Source organism: Ambystoma mexicanum, chromosome 1p (genome assembly GCF_040938575.1).
Source record: "Ambystoma mexicanum isolate Mex_15411 chromosome 1p, UKY_AmexF1_1, whole genome shotgun sequence".
Lineage (NCBI taxonomy): Eukaryota > Metazoa > Chordata > Amphibia > Caudata > Ambystomatidae > Ambystoma > Ambystoma mexicanum.
The window spans coordinates 200,364,521-200,382,776 of NC_090921.1; the positions used below are offsets into that span (position 1 = coordinate 200,364,521).

Sequence of the window (18,256 nt, forward strand, 5' to 3'; positions counted from 1 at the left end):
TGAGACATATTAAAGACATTTACAGGATAGGCATGATATGTTCCAGAGATTACAAGGGAACTCATTGTAAGAGTGCCTAAATGAACAATTTAGTTTTCAAAGCCTTACGGTAGGCAGCGAGGGAGGCATCCATCCTAATGGAGAGTGGCAGGGTGTTCCAGAGTTTTGGGGCTAATACAGGGAAGCTTGCTCCTCCAGCTTTAGCTCTTTTGAAGGTTGGTACAGTGAGCAGATGGGAGCATTGGGCCCGTTGTGGTCTGAGAGAATTTTCCCAGTGAATTTTTTCTGACATGTACAAGGGTGCCGATTGGGATAGGCATCTGTGTGTGGTAGTGGGAGTCTTGAAGATAATGTGTTCTTTAACTGGAAGCCAGTGGGCTTCTCCTCTGGCCTCAGATGTGCTCCCTCTTAGGAATGCTTAGCGCAGCTCTGAGGGAGTTGTTTTGAGTGATTTGCAGTTTGTGAAGGTTTTTTGCAGTGGTGCCTAGGAGGAGTATGTTACAATAGTCCAGTTTTGCACCAATGGTGACTCTGGCAATGGTGAGGTATGGTTTGACTGCGTTCATTATTTTAGTCTTAAGTGCAGCAGATGAGGAGATGGCGCTGACTTGCCAAATCATTGACAAGGTGGTGTCAAGGTAAACACCCAGTGTTTTGACAGCAGCAGAGACCGTGATTATAGTATCCTCAATGCTGAAGGAGCTGTATCAACCATCAAGTTTTTAAGTATTTCCTTTGACATAGTAGTTAGATCTCTGTTTTGTCTCCATTGAGGCATAAACCATTGGCGGCCATCCAAGCCTGGATGAGGGCATAGGTGTCACTGAGGGTGACGGCATCTTGTTCATAAGAGCCGGTGAGAGGGAGAATGATTTAGATGTCATCAGCATAGTTTGTAAATGCTATGCTGTGCTCCTCAAGATCATTGAAAAGGGGTAGGGTGAAGAGATTGTAAAGGGTAGGTGTAGTGCATGAACCCTGTGGCACTCCGTAGTGGATGGGGGATGGGATAGCACAACCCTGGTCTGACAAGACTCTCATAGCCCTGCCTTCAAGGAAGGATACGATCCAGACTGTGGCTTCCTGGGAGAAATGGGCGGCATCTCTGAGGTGTCTGCAGAGGATCTTGTGGTCAACTAGATCGAATGCTGCAGACGGATCAAGGAGAAGGAGCTGTGCGGGTTTGCCTTTGTCCATTGTTTCCTGTATTTGGTCCTTAAAGTCAAGTAATGCTGACTCAGTGCCATGACGTGGCTGGAAACCAGATTGCCTTTTCCCAGGATATTGTTGATCTCTAAGTAATTCTGGATTTGCAGATATGCAGCTTTATCTTGCATTTTTACCAGGAAGGGCACAGTTGTGATGGGCCTGTAGTTATCGGGTGAGTCGGGTCCAAGGAAGTTTTTTTTAGCAGGGGTCTAACTCATGATTCCTTAAGGGAGAGAGGGACAGCACCTTTAGCAAATGACATATTCATGAATGCTGTGAGGAAAGGGGCTAGTGATTCTGCACACTCTTTAATGAGGTTTGCTGGGCAGATATCGCCTTTACACAGAGAAGGCTTTATGTTTTTCATGATAGTTATGATTTCTGTCTCAGTTACTTCTCTAAAACAAAAGGCTCTGTATTTTTATTCACCTGAGTGCCAGTGGGCGTCAAGGGCATAGAGGATTTAGGCAAGGCATTGATTTGGGAGTTAATACAGTTATGGAGGGTGTTTATGTTGTTGAGCATAGCAGTTTGGATTTTATTGCACCATGCTTCATCTTTCACTGTTTTCTGAGTGTTAGTAGGTGGTAGCACTAGTTCCCTGAATATTGAGAACAACTCCTTGGATTGCGACTTGGCGTTGGTGATTCTGCGATTGTAGGCTGAAGATTTAGCTAGCGTGATGGCTTTTTTGTATTGTTTGGCAATGGTTCTGTATGCTGTTAGTGTTGAGTCATTGGGGCAGGATTGCCATTTGTTGAGAGCCGAGCGTTTGGTGGACCTTTGGTCACTTAGTTCTTGGGTAAACCATGAGTTAGCAAGTTTGTTGGTTTTAGCTCTCTAGTGGGGGAATAGCATCTATTGCCTCTTTAAGAGTGAGTTGTAAAGATCTACAAGTTCCACCGGGTTACTGGAGAAGGGAGGTTTTAGGGCTGGTATCTCTAGGAATGGTACGAGCCTATCCTTGGTGAGGAGGGTGAGGATATGGCCATGGCTGACGGCACAGGTGAGGTAATTTTGGTGGGGATGCTAGTGTGGAAGTGGAAATTTTCGGAGGTGATGATCGGTCCATGGGCGAGGGGTATTAGAACTGATGTCTGCAACGCAGTTGTGGTTGGCATTCCAATCTAATATGCGACCTTTTATGTGAGTCAGATCGGTAACTCTTTGGATAAAGCCCATATCTAGGAGTGCTTTGGCAAGGGCTTTGCTTTGCTTGCCATTTGTGTCTTTAAACCCCAGTTGAAGTCTCCTAGCAGGAGTACTTTGGTGTTTTTTTTTTTTAGTTTCTCACCTAATAGGTGTAGGAGGTTGTCTTGGAAGTCTAGTAGTGGGCCAGGGGAGCGGTAGATGGTATGGAAGATTAGCGTATTGTTGGGTCTGAGGGATATTTGAGCAGTTAGGGAATCACAGTTGTCTGCTACTCAGCAGATTATTTGTCTAGCATCAAGGCTTTCCTTGAGGATGAGTGCAACCCCCCTTCCTTTGTTGGTGGTTCTGTCCTGACGGTGAATGGTGAAGCCTGGTGGAAGAGCACGGGAGATGGCAGGGCCAGATGCTTAGTCTAGCCATGTTTCCGAGATGGTGAGCATATCAAGGTTCAGGTTGGTGATTAAGTCATGGATCTCAATAGCATGAGCGGGCAGGGAACGTGCATTAATGAGAGAACATTGGAGTTGTTTGGGATAGGTTTTTGTGGTTTGTTTCTTGTGGCTGTGGTAAGGTGGCGTTGTGCCGTTGGTATGTGGAGCAGGGGGAGAGATTTGTGTGTAGGAAGGGATGTTAGGATGGGTGGCTTAAGTGTGTGTTTGCGGATGCGTGGTGTCTAGATCGGGTTCCTAGCAGTAAGTTCCTTATGTGGGTTGGCCTGAGACATGTAAGTGGCATGGGGTGTTCTGATATGCAATGTGAAATAACTACTGTATTGAGTGGCGGCTGATCGAGGTTGGTTGAGGCTGCTGGTGGGGTGGCAAGTGTGGGAGGGGTAGGATTGGAGAGTGGTGGAAGGATCGGCATGGGGGGAAAGTCCATTGAGTTGGGTAGGCTGATGTCCCTGTTAGGGCAGGTACAGTGGACAATTGGAGTAAAAAAGTTGCTAAATGCGTTTTTAACTGTACAATTTAGCAGTTGACTATACTTTAGATCAAGAGCGCTGAGAGGTTGCATATTCCAACATAGAGATGAGCACAATTAAGAGTGTTAGGCAGCTGCCAATTGAAACCATCATCTGTTCATACAATTTTCCCAAACAGAATATTTTCAGTTTTTATGTTAAGTGGTAGAAACTTAACCTGTTTGATTGGGTCTTTCACAAACTCAGATCGTGGTTTTCTCTTTCGATGTCTCCTTACTTGGATCCAACTTCCCTCATCAGAGTTAGAGCCACTGCATTAAACCCCCTTCCATGCCGCATATTTGCCCCCTCTCATAATAAATATTGGGAGGTTTCCTATGTGTGTGGTACAGGGTCTTTTCTTTCACTCCCATTGACTTTCTGGAGAATGTCCCTCAAATCTTTTCTGAGGGGTTAGACAGTTTGGCATATCTTCATACTCTCACTCAGAATCAGTGTTTCCCCATCAACCTAGGGGTTCTGGAATATCCCCATAATCATAAGCCTAAGTGGAGTTAGTGAACTGAATGATGTAGTGACACTGTGTATGAAAGACAGCAAATGGAAATGCACATTATGCACACTAAAATTATCCATGTTATGATGAATAGATAATCTGTCCAGCTTGTACTGTATATACCTACTAACCCAATTAACTGACTAACAATTCCCAGTAATTAATTATTTGCCCTTTAACAAAGCAGTGCAAAATGTTCCAGATGATAGATTCTGTTTTTCAGTGTAAGTTTAAACGTGCAGGCAGAGTGCATTGGCTGTGGTTTCATTCATAAGATGCCAAACAGCTCGGGTGATTGTATACGTCAGGAAGAAAGGCAGGTTTTAGTTTGAGTGGCACGGCTAACCTATACATTTAGGAGAGAGAAGAGGTGCGGTCAGTTGCTGTCCAGAGGTGAACGGGAGTGTAGCTGTCAGCAGCCGTGCAGTGCAAGACTTTCTATGAAGCTGGGGCCTTGGGCTGTTCCTCATGGGTGGTGAAGCTGTACGGAATGGTGATATTCCTGTGTGCTGATAAGTCACTTCAGAGAGGGCTCTCCGTGATAACGACAAAGAAATCTGATACACTGGATGTGAGTATTGGTAAAAGTTGAGGAGCATGTGCGAATTACTGTTTTATTTCTACACTCAGTCAGTCAGGGGCAAGTGGTTATTTTTGAACAATGTTTTATTTTTCACATTTATAATTGATAATCGCTGAAGTGTATAGAGGGGAAATGGAAAAGTTGGCAGGCTGTTGTGCATCGGTTTCTTGTCTTTTCTCTTAGACTGTATGTCCTGCCAATTGCCTCAGGACTCAAGGCCAGGGTAAGTTGTACAATGCCAATGTCTTGTGATGAACACAAGCTGGTCATGTAATTTAATATAAAGGTGCTATTTTTATTAATGTGTATACCGCAGAACCTGCTTTTAAATAATTGTGCCTATAAAAGAAAAGCATTTTAAAACTGAATCAGTGGGGTTGCGTTTTCTGTGTCTCAGTGTATTGACTGACAAAGAGGGTGTGAGAATTACAGGGAAAGATCCCCAGCATGTCAAAAGAGGTAATCTGCTTTAGTACGGTTGGTAGAGCTGGAGGTAAAATTTGGGGACATAGCTAGCCAGTTAGAAAACATATGAAGTATGTGTGTCTTGTGAATCATTGTTCATACTGAAAGGCCTTATATGAGCCAATCTGTCCAGGACAGTAGTCCAGTCTCGTAGATAAGCGAATGGAATGACAGTTAACACTATTGTGTCCCTGCAGGTACATAGTTTGCTATCTTGTGCTTACTGTTAACCCTAAGCAGAATACGGATATTAGAGAGGAGTGTTGTCACATCATATAGGGCATCATTATAAATATGCTATGACACCACGTTACCGCTATTTTACCACTATTTTACCACAGTGCTAAAATACCACCCACATTATGTAATAGCCCTCTGACAAAACCCCTAACATATTTTGGTGTGTTGGCCGGGAACAACTGTAAGGCAGTTATTGGGCATGGCATGTGTGTCAGCACAGCCATTTGGTCTCCTTAAAAGGGAACTAATTCTGTGAGGTGATAGTGTCACTATGTCCCAAATTGAAGCAACCTTCTCTGAGCTGGTAAAATACCTGGAGGCAAAGCTATTTGCCCATGGGGTGTGGTCATCGGAAAATGCTGCCTTATGGCGAGATCGCATATGTGCAGAGGTGCAAAAGGGGCCATTAAATGAAATTTTTGAGGAAGGCAGTATCGTCCAGGTCTGCCTATTAAGACTTTTTAAAGATTTAGACAGAAGTGCTGAAAAAGATTGCTTAATAAGGTTATGTGCAAAGCTCTGGTACTTTCTAAATCGGTCTTTAAGACTGCAGGAGAATGATTCTGAATAATTGATTGGTAAATTACAGGTCAGTTTGGCCGAGGCAAGCGAGCAGGCTAACAGTTTAAAATTGGAATTAGAGTCATATAACAATGGAATGCAATCTAAAAACAGTGAGTTGGACAAACAGCTATCCCATTAAAAAAGACACTTTGAGGAGAGTGAACAGGAACTGGTATGATTAAAAGGAGTCATAGACACGATCAGACAAGACAAGGATGACACCATTTTGGAGATGCAGATGCTTCAAAAGAATAACATGGAGAGAGGGCGAATTTCATGCTACAGAGGTGGAAATGGGTAAAATACTAGAGGAAAATGACAAGTAGGACAGAGAGTTTAACCAACTGCTAGGTAATCACATTGTCAAGTGTTCAACCTGTGACATTGCATCCTCATGCTATTCTCTCCTAGTGCCTCATGTCCTTCTAAACTTTCCACTATCTTTCATGCAGTCATCTTAATCCGATCTCCATGTGTTTGTGCCTATGTCAATTGTAAGGTAAGCTTGGGTTTTTCCTGAATTGCAGTGCCTTTTTCCCTAGCTAAATGAAACCATTGTGTCTTAATAATTTGTATATCTTGGTGTATCAGATCAAATACAGCCTGTGAATTTACATCCTTTATGATAATGTTTGCAACTATTTCTTTACTTTCTTTCACTTGCATTTGCTATAGTTACAATTGTATCTAATAAATCATTGGCATAGGCAACCTTATCATGTCATTTGTTCTTTTAATTTGTCATGCTTTAGTATTTAAATGTTCGCTCACAAAGCATCATTTTGCTTCTCTGCACACTTTGAATTTGTTTCTACTAAACTGTGTTGTTACTCTAGTAACACGTTCTTATCACTCAGAGATTCATTCAGCTGTTGTATTACTCACTCACGCTGATAACTAGTTTGTTGCATGTGTCTTAATTCATCCGAAGTGTTTTGAGCAGTTTCTGTGAATTGGTGCAAATCAATTACATTTGGAAGAAGTGGCCTCCACACAGTGGAGGCAAAATCATGGCAAGGTAATTTTTGGCCCTGCCATGATTTTGTTTTGAAGTGCGACAACTGCAATCTAAACCACGGCTGTGAAACTAGCATTTCCATCCCCTAAATAGATGCTTTTTGGCATTTCACTGAAACAAGCCGTCTAATTGAAATGCGCTCCCAGCAACCACGTGGTTGCTTGGAGGCAGCCATACATTAGTGTTGCAGCGCGCTCTTAACACTAATGTATGCTACGGGGGCTGGACAGCGCATCTTTGCATCACTGTCCAGCCCCTCCTGAAATATGCAGGTCACCTTTGAGAATAAGTGAACTTGCGCATTTCTGTAAATAGAGCCAATTAAATGAGTGCATTATCTGCGCTCCTTTCATTTGCACACATTTTTGTGAATCTGCCCCCCCCATGTTATTTTTCAGACATATTTCGCTTTGTACAAGAAGTTTCAAATCAAATCGTGTGCTCAAGCATAAAGCACATCTGTCCTCCTTTTGAAACACATATAATGTGGACTAATACAATTAAAAGGTGGATTATTTTACCTGTTGTGCTTCATTTAAAGTACATTTCAATGATGAAAAGTACATTTTCCTGTGTACCTCGCAACATTTCTCACGTATTTATTTTCGCACAAAAGAGGTTAAGACTCTGATATTCACATTTGAAAACACATGACAACATCTTCCAGATAAATGTAGAAAGTGGTATTAAGGAAAGCGGCTTTGGCTTGTTTATGTTTTTGCAGATGAAGTTCCATAAATGTTCCCAGTTTATGGTGAACTTGGTGTCCTTTTGTCTGTTCTGCATTACATGAGAAGGTGTCTATGTGCATTTTGTCAGCGTATATTTTTCATGGTTGTTAACCAAGCACAACGCACTTGACTTCAGCAAGGCATCACTTCGGCACCTGATGTAGTTGAATGTATGTGGATGCCATTTCTCTAATTTTGTGTTACCATCTTTGCCACAAACTGTTAATGGACATGGTCTTACCCTCTAAATATATATTCTCTTTCAGATAAGCCTAAACTACGTGGCTATCAACCTGCCTCCATCCTCGCTATGGAAGGGGATTCCATCATCATCCCCTGTAAGTACACCTACACAGGAAGTGTACACCCTACCCAGAGTGTGAGCATCGAGTGGGCAGAAGGATTTGACCATAACTGTGGCAATAGATTTTTTAAACCTCCCAAATCATTGAGCTCTGATCAGTCTCCAAATCAAATTTCCATGGTCATAGACCCCCAAGAAAATCAGATGGGTTCCATCCGGATATATAAAGTGACCACATCAGACAAACATTACTGCTGCAAAGTGACAATCAACAAGGATCAGGGTGGCCGGAAGACCTGGACCAGACCTTATGGAACAAGACTCATTGTAGGAGGTAAAAAAAAGGTCTCATAATAAATATAAGAAATCCTTTTAGAAATGGACGTAGTCATGATTAATGTGTGCATTGCTGGTTCAGATTTTACCTGTCTCCACAATGTGATGTTTGTCCAATTTGCTTCTGTTTTCCATCTTATTTTGTAAAATATCTCTTATTAACGAACCAGTTTTTGTTTGTACCTGATTCTAAGGGCCTGATTCAAATAGGAAAACGTTCTATGAACCAGGCCCAACAAGTTTACTTACTTCTTTTCTGTGTCCTAGTTCATATCCATTCCCCTTTGGCACTTGACACCTAGTACAGCCCACCCTACACTGCAGAAATGTGTCTGTTTTTGCTTCTTGCAGCTTGGGTGTGTGGCTGTCTTCAGCCAGCTAAGGCATCAAGTCATTAAAAGAATTGCATTGGAATACATTTTCATTTCGGTAGCATTGAAGTGTCCAACTGGCATCAAATAGGATAATATGTAATACAGACATGATTTAGGGGTTTGAAAGCGAATTAGGGCTAGAAAAGTGTCCCAAGTGATCTCTGAAATTAGGCTCATATGGCACTGGGCATTCTCGAGGATGGCACCCATGGGTATCTGGTGCTAGACTGTGAAGCTATACGGGTATCAACAACTCTCTCGATTGAACCGCTGCAGGTATATGGTGTTTTAAAATGTGACACTGCATTGGTATATGCTAGAACATATTTGCCAGCCATTCAATGGGGTGAAGCATCAATGATATCAGGTGTGCTATAGCATTAATCTCCATGGCTATCAGACACACTGAATTGTCATAGAATTGTAATAGTTGCAATTATGCAGATATCAAGTTTCTGTTAAGAATGAACTCCCTGAACATCATATGTACCATATGTTGTGGCTTTGGAGGTATTATGTTGTAGCAGAGGACTCCTTCTTTGTGTCAGACATTAATTTAATAGGTGTTCCATGGCTATTGCATACTTGATATGATGGAGACCACTGGGCCTTAGGTGTTTTCTATGATGACACTTTAAAGTGGTGAATAGTCTATAAAATGAAGCTTTTGGTCGGGGGTGTGTTAGGGAGAATTCTCTGTTTAGGCTGAATTTCCTAACCTAGTGAGTCCCCCAGCAGCTTTGCTGGATTTCTGGAGTTTGTTTTTTTCTCCTGCCAAGAGTGAGACTCTTTTTCTCCCACTCTTGAACATGATTTGTGGTATTCCTTTGATTGCTAATGTGTTTTATGGACTATGGGGTCTTTTACTCCATAGGGTCTCATGTGTTTTTACTATGTGTGTTACACAGCACCCTCAGTGCAGTGACACTGGGGTGTCATAGGGACACCCCACCATAGACTCCATACCCTGGGACTGACTACTGTCTCCCAGGGCATTTAAAGTCACCATTGGCTTTACTAGTCCGTAATTACTAATAGAACCAGTACAAACCATCATATTGTGGACGTACTGGTAGGGGCAATTCGATTGCCCCCGGGTCTGTTATGCGAGGGAGTACTGTCCCGTCCCCCCTTGTCGAGTTTTGGCTGGTGGCAGTGGATACTACTTTTTATATTCAACCGCGAATATATCTCTATCGGATTTTCCCATTGTTCGAGGCTAATACTTTTTTAACATAGCCTCTAACATACCGCCGGTTTATTTATTTAATATTAAATCACCGGTTGGTATTTTCTGCCAAAACTCGGTTTTAAAATGGCATTTATGTTCGCCTCTGTAACTCTAAACCAAAGGTCGAGCCCTTTGTTCCACTTTTGGCGGGCTTCTACACAGAAGCCCTCCAAAGTGGTGCCACTCTGTCTGGGTACCACAGGGGGTGCGGGAGGGGGTTTAGGCACCCTGGACTGAGTTACCTTGGTAACTCAAGTCGCACTCTTGTGTGATTGGCCCAAGTGGTGAGCCGCCCGGCTCACCACTTAGCATGTTTGATTGACAGCTAGGCTGAATGAATGGGGGTTTCTTGCATAAAAGCAGGGCTTTTGGGACTGGAACTTCAGAAGTCGCCACAGGACCTGAAAATCCGAAGAGGGAGAAGCTGAGCCGACCTGCTATGACGACACCACCGGTGGAACCCTGCTGAACCGACTCACCACTTCCCAACGACAGAGGAGATCTCCCTGCTGGAGAGTCTTCTTCCCTTGACTGGTGGGCATAACCAGTTTACCTTCTTTTTCTTCTTCGCTTCCAAGACGTCCAAGTGGTCGAATTTCCCGTGCCAAGCACCCCGGCAACCGGATAGCCACTTACCCTTGAACCGCGAATAAAAGGACCACTCCTTTTAATTGAGAACTCCGCGGCTGGTTTCTTCCCTGGCAGTGCAACAGACTCCTACTCTCCTCCTCGACGAGATCCTCTCTTCCTCCGGACGAAGCACCGACTTGCACCCGCTGCCAGGAACAACTGCCCCCGCTGGAACGTTCTCACCATTTTAAGGTACCGTGTCCGCCAGGCCTCCCTTTCTAAAGATTGCTACAAGGTAATAATAACCCCTTAACCTTCTGGACTGGGCTGGCCGCCTTGACCATCTAACTGGTCCCTTTCTGTCGATCCAACTCCTTTCTGAACTTTTTGCGAGACTTTCGTGTACTGTTAAACCGTGTGACCTTGGACACATTTCGCCCGGAGCCTCTCAACGTGGGTCCGGCCTTGTTAACTTTGACTTTACGGTTTTAACCTGCCTTCTTCTCCTACTGTGTTCTTCCGAAAGGGTTGGGATCTGTTTCTATCTTTGCTCTGCCTTTCTCTCCCTTGTAAGCCGATTGATTAGAGTGCCATCTTCGCTAAGCGCTCACCGCTGTCTGAAAATAAGTGTTGCTTTATTGAAGACTTGTCTAATAATCATTGAAGGGAGTGTATATCTTTTAGTGACCGTGTTTTTTTGAACTGCTTAATATTTGTGCCAGTGTGTTTTATTAGATGTGGTTTTTAAATAAATAATTATATCTCTTTTACACCAAGCTCTGCTCAGTGTTTGCTTGTTCTACTATGTTCTATTGACCTATTGTGAATACTCTGTATACTGCCTAACTCTTCTTGAGAGAAGTCTGACTGCTCAGCCACAGCTACCAGGTATATCTGGGTGGTGTAGACTGCCAACACCTGTAGTCTTAAATCTTTTGCAGTGGTCCCAGAGGGAACTGCACAGGTTTCTGCCTAACAGGGTTCCACAAGTATGGTACTCTATAAGATCAGATTGATGCTGTGGATACCATATATTCTATAAGGTGGGCATTGCTGAGTAATATAGCATATTTGAGGTCATGTTTTCTTTTTTTTAAACTTTCTTTATTGGCATTTTAGTTAATATAACAACACAAATACTCGAACATACCGTTCGAGTGGAATATAATAGAACAATGAAAATGATGCAAGCCAGTCACATGTGCAATCTGGAATTTTCCCCTCCCGATCCTCCCTCCCTCCCTCCCCACGTCGTCCTCTCATCTGGCCGACAGTTGGCGCCTGGTCGGAAGGTCCAAAACATGTAATCACAGTTTTTGTAGGTCTTTACTCTGATATGGTATCTTGACTATTTGTCTGGGATAGTGCTTGTGAGTCTGCCTCATCCACGGATGATATTAAGTAAGCGACATATGGTCCCCAGATGTCCAGAGGTCGCGCATGAAGAGGTATTTTTTTATATTGCTGGTTTGTGTGTCTTGGCAGTACGTTATGTCTTTTAACCAGCGTTGTAAGCTTGGTGGTGGGCCTCTCCCCCAGCTGCATGCAATCCTTCGTCTGGCAAGGATCAGCAAAAGGTCTGTTAATTTCCGGGTAATGGCTGGGAGGTCTCTGGTCAATCCCAACATTGTCAGCATCGGGTCGGGGGGCAACACCACGTCAATTATTGCGGATGTTTTTTCTAAGACCGCATTCCAGAATATAGTGACTGCGGGGCAGCTCCATGCCAGATATAAAAAGTCAGCTTCCGGGTATTTGCATCGGCTGCATTCAGCTGAGACCGATTTGTGTATGGAATGGAGTTGGTAGACTTTTTCCCCTGTGATGGGGATTCCAGGGATGAACTTCGCAGGTAAGAGTGGGGAGTATCTGGTCTGTATTGCTCCTACATTCGCCATTTTCTTCCAGATGGAGAGTGTCGCATACACCACATTCAGCGGTGTTCGGGGCGTTGGGAACGTGCCAAGGATGACAGCCCGCAGTAAGTGTGGGGTTGCTAAAGCCCTTTCAATTTGGACATGTGGCCTGACAAAGTCCTTGGTGTACCAGTGGCTAAGAAATTGAGCCTGGGCGTCCCAGTAGTAGTGTTCCATGTCTGGTAGTGCCAGGCCTCCCCGGAAGGGTTAGGATGTTGTAGGCTACCCTTGCCACCTTTCCCGCCCAGATTAGGTCAAGGATCATGCTCTTGATGCATCGCAGGAATCTCTGCATCAGAATCAGCAGGATATTTGTGAAGAGATACAATAGTTTGGGCAAGATGGCCATCTTAACAAGTGACACTCTCCCCCAGAGTGTGAGCGGGAGTGATTTCCAACTGTTTATTTTATGTGTAAGAGAGTGTCGATGACTTTTTCATAGTTGTCGCGTAGGATGTCCCCGCTAGATCTTGACATGAAGATGCCCAGGTACCTGACTCTCATGTGCTGCCACCGGAAGCCGAAATCATCATCAAGCTCTTTGGTTGAGGCGGTTCGGGGGAATATTATTGATTTGGAGTTATTAATTTTCAGTCCTGAGTAGTGACCAAATTTTAGTACCGCGCCCATCACTGGGTTTACGTTTTCACTAGGATCTCAGAGGAAGAGTGCAATATCATCAGCGTAGAGCGATATGATCAGTTTGTGGTAGCCGAAGGTCATGCCTCGGTGGATGTGATACAGTCTGAGATCTGACGCAAGGTGTTCCATCACCAGGGCGAACAACAGGGCAGATAGCTGGCACCCCTGCCGCGTTCCTCTACGCAAGTGTATGCTCGTCGAGTGATTGACTCCCAGGAGAATATTAGACGTGGAGGCTTTGTATAGTATGAAGACTAGTTTTATAAATCTTTTGCCTAGGCCCACGCGTTCAAGGATTGCATAGAGGAAGGGCCATTCGACTGAGTCGAATGCCTTTTCTGCATCTAGTAGTATTGCGGCTGCATGTTGTTCTGGGTCAAGGGCTTCGATTACTCCGAACATTCTCCTTATTCCAAAGGTGGAGTTTCTTCCTGGGATGACCCCTGCTTGGTCTGCTAGGACCAATGCAGGCATTAGCGGGATTAGACTTTTGGTTAATATTTTGGCCAGAATTTTATTGTCAAGGTTTATTAGTGATATTGGTCTATATGATGCACACTCGTCTTTGGGTTTATCTGGTTTATGAAGGAGAATTATGTTGGCCATGTACAGTGTGGATGGTAGTTGTTCTTTTTCTAAAGGTTCATCATACACTTGTAGTAGTATTGGGGCCAGAAGGTTTGCAAAGTGCTTATAGAATTCTCCTGTTAGACCATCTGGGCCTGGTGCTTTTGTAGTGGGAAGTTCTTTGATCGCCTCGAGGATTTCTTCAAGAGTAATGGGTGCATTACATGGTTCCCTAAGTCCTGCATCCACCCAGTACAGCTCAATTGAATCTAGATAGTGCTTCAGTTCCAGGGTATCCGCCGTGAAGTATGAGTTATACAGTTTCTAGTAGTATTGCCGGAATGTTTCAACAATCTCTTTGGATTCGTAGACGGGTATGCTTGCGTGGTCCTTGATCGACTCAACCGCTGAAAGTGTTCTGTCAGCAGAAATAAGCCTGGCTAAGAGTGAGCCAGGCTTTATCCCCTCTCCATATTGTCAGATTCGGTAGTTGTTAGTTAGGAATTTAATTTCCCTCTCGGCGGCTGCCCTGAATGCTCCCATTTCTTCTTTTACTTTTGCATGTGTTTGAGAGTCATCTGCAAGAGTGATTGAATGTTCAAGATCCTTGAGCCGTGTTTCACTTGAGTCCAGTTCTCTCTGTATTAGCTTAAGAATGCCATTTTCTTTAGTTAAGCAGACCCCCCTTGTGAAGCACTTTAGGGTCTCCGAAAGCGTCCCTGCCGAGACTACCAATCCTTGATTGGTCTCTGTGAAAGATGTTAGTTCTTCCAATAGTTAATCTGCGAAACTTGATCTTGTAATGCTCTAGGCTTGAATATCCATTGTGGTCTGGCATTAGTTGTTCGAGTCGGAATGTATTCCAGTGTCACGGACGAGTGATCAGAGAGGGATCTGGGAAGAATTTGGCAGTCTCCCCATTGTGAGCGAACTTCGTTTGACACCAGGAGATAGTCCAATCTAGAGCTTGATTTGTGGACCCAGGAATAGAAAGTATAATCGCGGGTGTCCTGATGTTTTTCTCTCCATATATCCGTGAGGTGATATGCTCTACATATTTCTTTAACTTGTTGACTAGCTTCGGAGCATGGGAGTCCGTTGTTGTGCGATTTGTCTTTGTTGGGATCAAGAGGCGCATTAAGATCACCTCCCCATATGATCGTGGGCCGTCGTCCTGTTTCTAGATGTGTTGTTACTCAGTCAAAATTATTGGTGCCATCGACATTGGGTCCATATGAATTTACAAGGAGTATTTCTGCTCTGTTGACCATTCCATGCACTAGTATAGATCTTCCTTCTGAGTCTTTCTGTGTTGAGATAAGCTTGAAGTGTATTGTTTTACTAATTAGGATTGCTACCCCTCTAGTGTAGGACGAGAAGGATGCAAAGTATCTATGGCATCCCCAGTCTTTGGCCCAGTGATTTTCAGAGGTGGGTTGCAAATGCGTTTCTTGGATAAGGGTTATGTCAACTTTGTGGCGGCGCAGGTATTGCGTCATCTGCCGCACTTTGGCTGGTCGATTGCAGCCTTTTATATTCCACGTATCTACTTTGAACTTATATTCATTGTGGTTCTGTGTTTACTGGATTTGAGGCGGGCTCCTAGCCCTGTGGTGTCGGCCAGGTTTCCTACTTGAGAGTTTCGGTGAGGAGGCGCGGGGTGGGGTCCCGTGCGGGCCGGTATGGCCACAGCCAGGACATGTGGAAGGTGGTGGGCTTCTTTTGGCTTGACGTCGAACAACATAAACAACTGAACCCCTCCCAACACAAGAGCAACCTCCAACTTGCTTGTTTCTCGTTTTCCCTCCCATTAACCTTAACTGGTGAATGTTAACTTTTGCTGTGCAAGGGGCCCTGGGAGCCTTCCAAGGTGCGCAGCCCCGCGGCCTTAAATTTAAGTTTGTGTTTTCCGTTGGGACTGTCAGCGGATGCTTGAGGTTTTACATTTTCCGTTGGTTATCTATGGTGGATTTCTTTGGGATCTGTCCCTTTGGGGACGAGGTTGGTTAGCTGATACTCTGCATCCAGCTTGGTCGAGATATGAATTGGCTTCTTCGGCTGTTTGGAAGAATTGGAGTCTTCCATTATGCTGTATCCGTAGTCGTGCCGGGAAGAGCATTGAGTATGTTATCTGGTTGTCTCTGAGCCTTTGCTTAATACTTGTAAAGGATCTTCTTTGGGCTTGTACTATGGGCGAGAAGTCTGGGTAGAAGTGAATCTGATCCCCATCGAGCTGCAGGTTCCCCTTTTCTCTAGTGAAGCGAAGTATTTCATTGCGATCCCGGTAGTTGCGCAGCTTTGCAATGATTGGGCGAGCCGGGGCTCCGGGAATGGGTTTTGTAGTTGGAATCCTGTGAGCTCCTTCTATTACAAACATGCGTGAGAAGGCTTCGGACCCGAAGAGTTTGATACACATTTCTTCTACGTACTCTTCCATTTTTGCCTGCGGTTGGTGTTCTCTCAATCCAACAATCCTAATATTGTTTCTCCTTGATCGGCCCTCCAAATCTTCATTCCGCGCATTAGCCGATTTCATTTGTGCCTCTAGCAATGTCACTCTGGCCAACATGCTCACTGCACCATCATCTAAGCCAGATACGCGTTGTTCTACCTCTTGTAGGTGCTCGGTGTGGTTATCCAGCCTGTGTTGGAGCTGGTCGACTTTAGAGGAGAGGCCGTCCATTTTGTTGTTGAGGTTCCCTATTTCGGTTTTTAGGTCGAGAAGGAGCTCTCTAATGTCTGTGGAGTGGGAGCAGTCTTCTTCTTGGTTTATGTCACTTGCAGAGGGGTCTTGTTCGTTGATCAGTCTGGGTGTTTTAGGAGGTGAGCCCATCTCGAAATTCAATTTCCTTTGAGATTTATCCGTTTTCCCCATTTTCTTTTTACGGAGTTGGCTGGCCTCGTCAGCTAGCTAGTACTTTAGGCAAGGGTTAGTGTTTATTCTCGAAGAAGTGTTTGACCTCACGCCTGTCACCAAGATTTTGAGTATGTGTAGCTATCCTAATTAATTCTGTTGGACTCGTCGATCGCTAATCTTCCCTTGTTTCATGTTGTTTATTTCAGCGTGGTGACTGTAAGCGTCAGCAGCCTTGCAGTGTGTTTTGTGCCAGTGATTTGGAGGCTTTTCTGCACTTGTTTCCTGTATCACCCTCAAGGAAACACTTGTACGGTCAGAGGCTCTTGCTGGATGTGGTGTTGAAGGTTGAAAAGGGGGTCTAATCAGCGCCTCTTGGAGAGTTCCAGAGGTCAGTGCTGTTGGTTATAACGGCCAGGGATGTGATGTTTTAATGTTCGCTGGGTGGGCGCGTGTAAGCGAGAGACTAGGTAGGATGTTGCGTGCTTGTCTGGTTTATTGTCTTGCTGGTTTGCATGCACTGTACCTGGGCTCCGGGGACTGCTTTGCGGTGGAAGGAGCTGCTGCGTTATTCCGCCCACCGGGCTTCCCTCGCCGGCGCCTGAAATGCGCTTTTGGTATGCCTGGACTCCCACTGCAGCTCCAAGGGCCGGGGGTGGGAGGGTGGTGGCCCGGCCGTGTCTCCGCTGCGTCTCTTCTACCACCAGGGACCTTCGGTTCCAGAGGTGCCAGTTTAGAGCCGGCCCGACAGCGGGGACCACGAACCCCGTCCGGTGTAAGGTGCCCTCGTTCGATCGCGGCGACTATCTTTCCACAGCACAGGTGTGTTCAGTCTCGTGCATGCTCCGCTATTTTGTTTGATGTGGGTCTGGCGATTTGGCGGAGGTCAGGCCGCACCGGGCCGCGCCAGGCCACGAAGGGGCTGCCGGGTGTTTCGTTGGATGACTGGACCTCGTTCACTGTGGAGGTCGTTTTCGGCGCCTGGACCGTCTCGTTCCGTTTTTTCTTCACGCTTGCTAGTCTTTCACCTTTAATGTGTGAAATACCATCGGATGGATGCGGCAGTCCCACAGAATCAGCAGGATTTAACAGGATTCATTCGGGCCGCGCTGGAGCTCACAGAGTTGCGGCCATCTTGGTTGGCTCTCTAGCGCCCTGGGGTCATGTTTGATTGTGGTGTGATTTAAATGAAAGGTGTAAAAGCCTTGAGTATGGCTTTTAAGCCTTTTATCTAAGCCATGCCACGTTTTTAATGATTTGTATGATGGAGAGGAGAGAACGATTGCAACTTGTGTTTCTGCCAACTTCCATCCTCTTCGCCATGGACTTTCATGCCGGCGCGAATGCTGGAGATCCCGATGGGATGCACCAGTTTTATGCACTAGCATAAGGCAGGCGGAGCCAATGCAGATTCATGTACACCCTGCCTGCCATGGTCACATGGCAGGTAGTGTGCAAAACAGGAGTGTTGCTAGGTCTGGAAAAGATCCGGGGCTACGTAATGTGGGGGCTGTCGGGACTCAGTGCTAGCTAGCCTTTTGTTTGAAACCCCTGGCCTTCTACCCAGGGCTACAAATGAAAAGTCCTGGGCTAACCCTCTGAGCCCCCCCTATAGCAACGCCTCTGGTGGAAAATTACAATTAAACATTGCCCGACATGTAATCATGTCGGGCAGCGTTTACTTGTAACTCTGAATGCTGCATACCGTGCTTGGACGATAAGCAGCATTCACAGGAAATGAAATGCAGCCCAACATGCGAGGCATGTCAGACATCGTGTACAATTAAAAGTGAACACTACCTGGCATGCAAGCATGCCAGGCAGCATTTACTTTCTTTTCACATCAGAGTGCAAATGTGTCGTACAAAAGGTGACATATATGTGTGCACACTACCTTTTGCTCTTCACATTTGCACTCCCCCGTGCAAAAGACAAACATTTGGTGGCAGGGAGATGGCTATGTCTGAGTGCAAACGTAGCAGGTCCCCGCCTGAAAATTACTCAGTGGAGTAACATGAGCTA

General features: G+C 45.1%; 1 protein-coding gene across 1 annotated transcript in view; it reads left to right on the plus strand.

Moving 5' to 3' along the window:
- LOC138567827 (uncharacterized) overlaps positions 1 to 18,256 on the plus strand; it is a 251,970-nt gene that overhangs the window by 119,001 nt on the left and 114,713 nt on the right. The window contains exon 3 of the mRNA XM_069646326.1: positions 7,707 to 8,078. Coding sequence (XP_069502427.1) covers positions 7,707 to 8,078 — 372 coding nt within the window. The remainder of the gene's footprint in view (positions 1 to 7,706; positions 8,079 to 18,256) is intronic.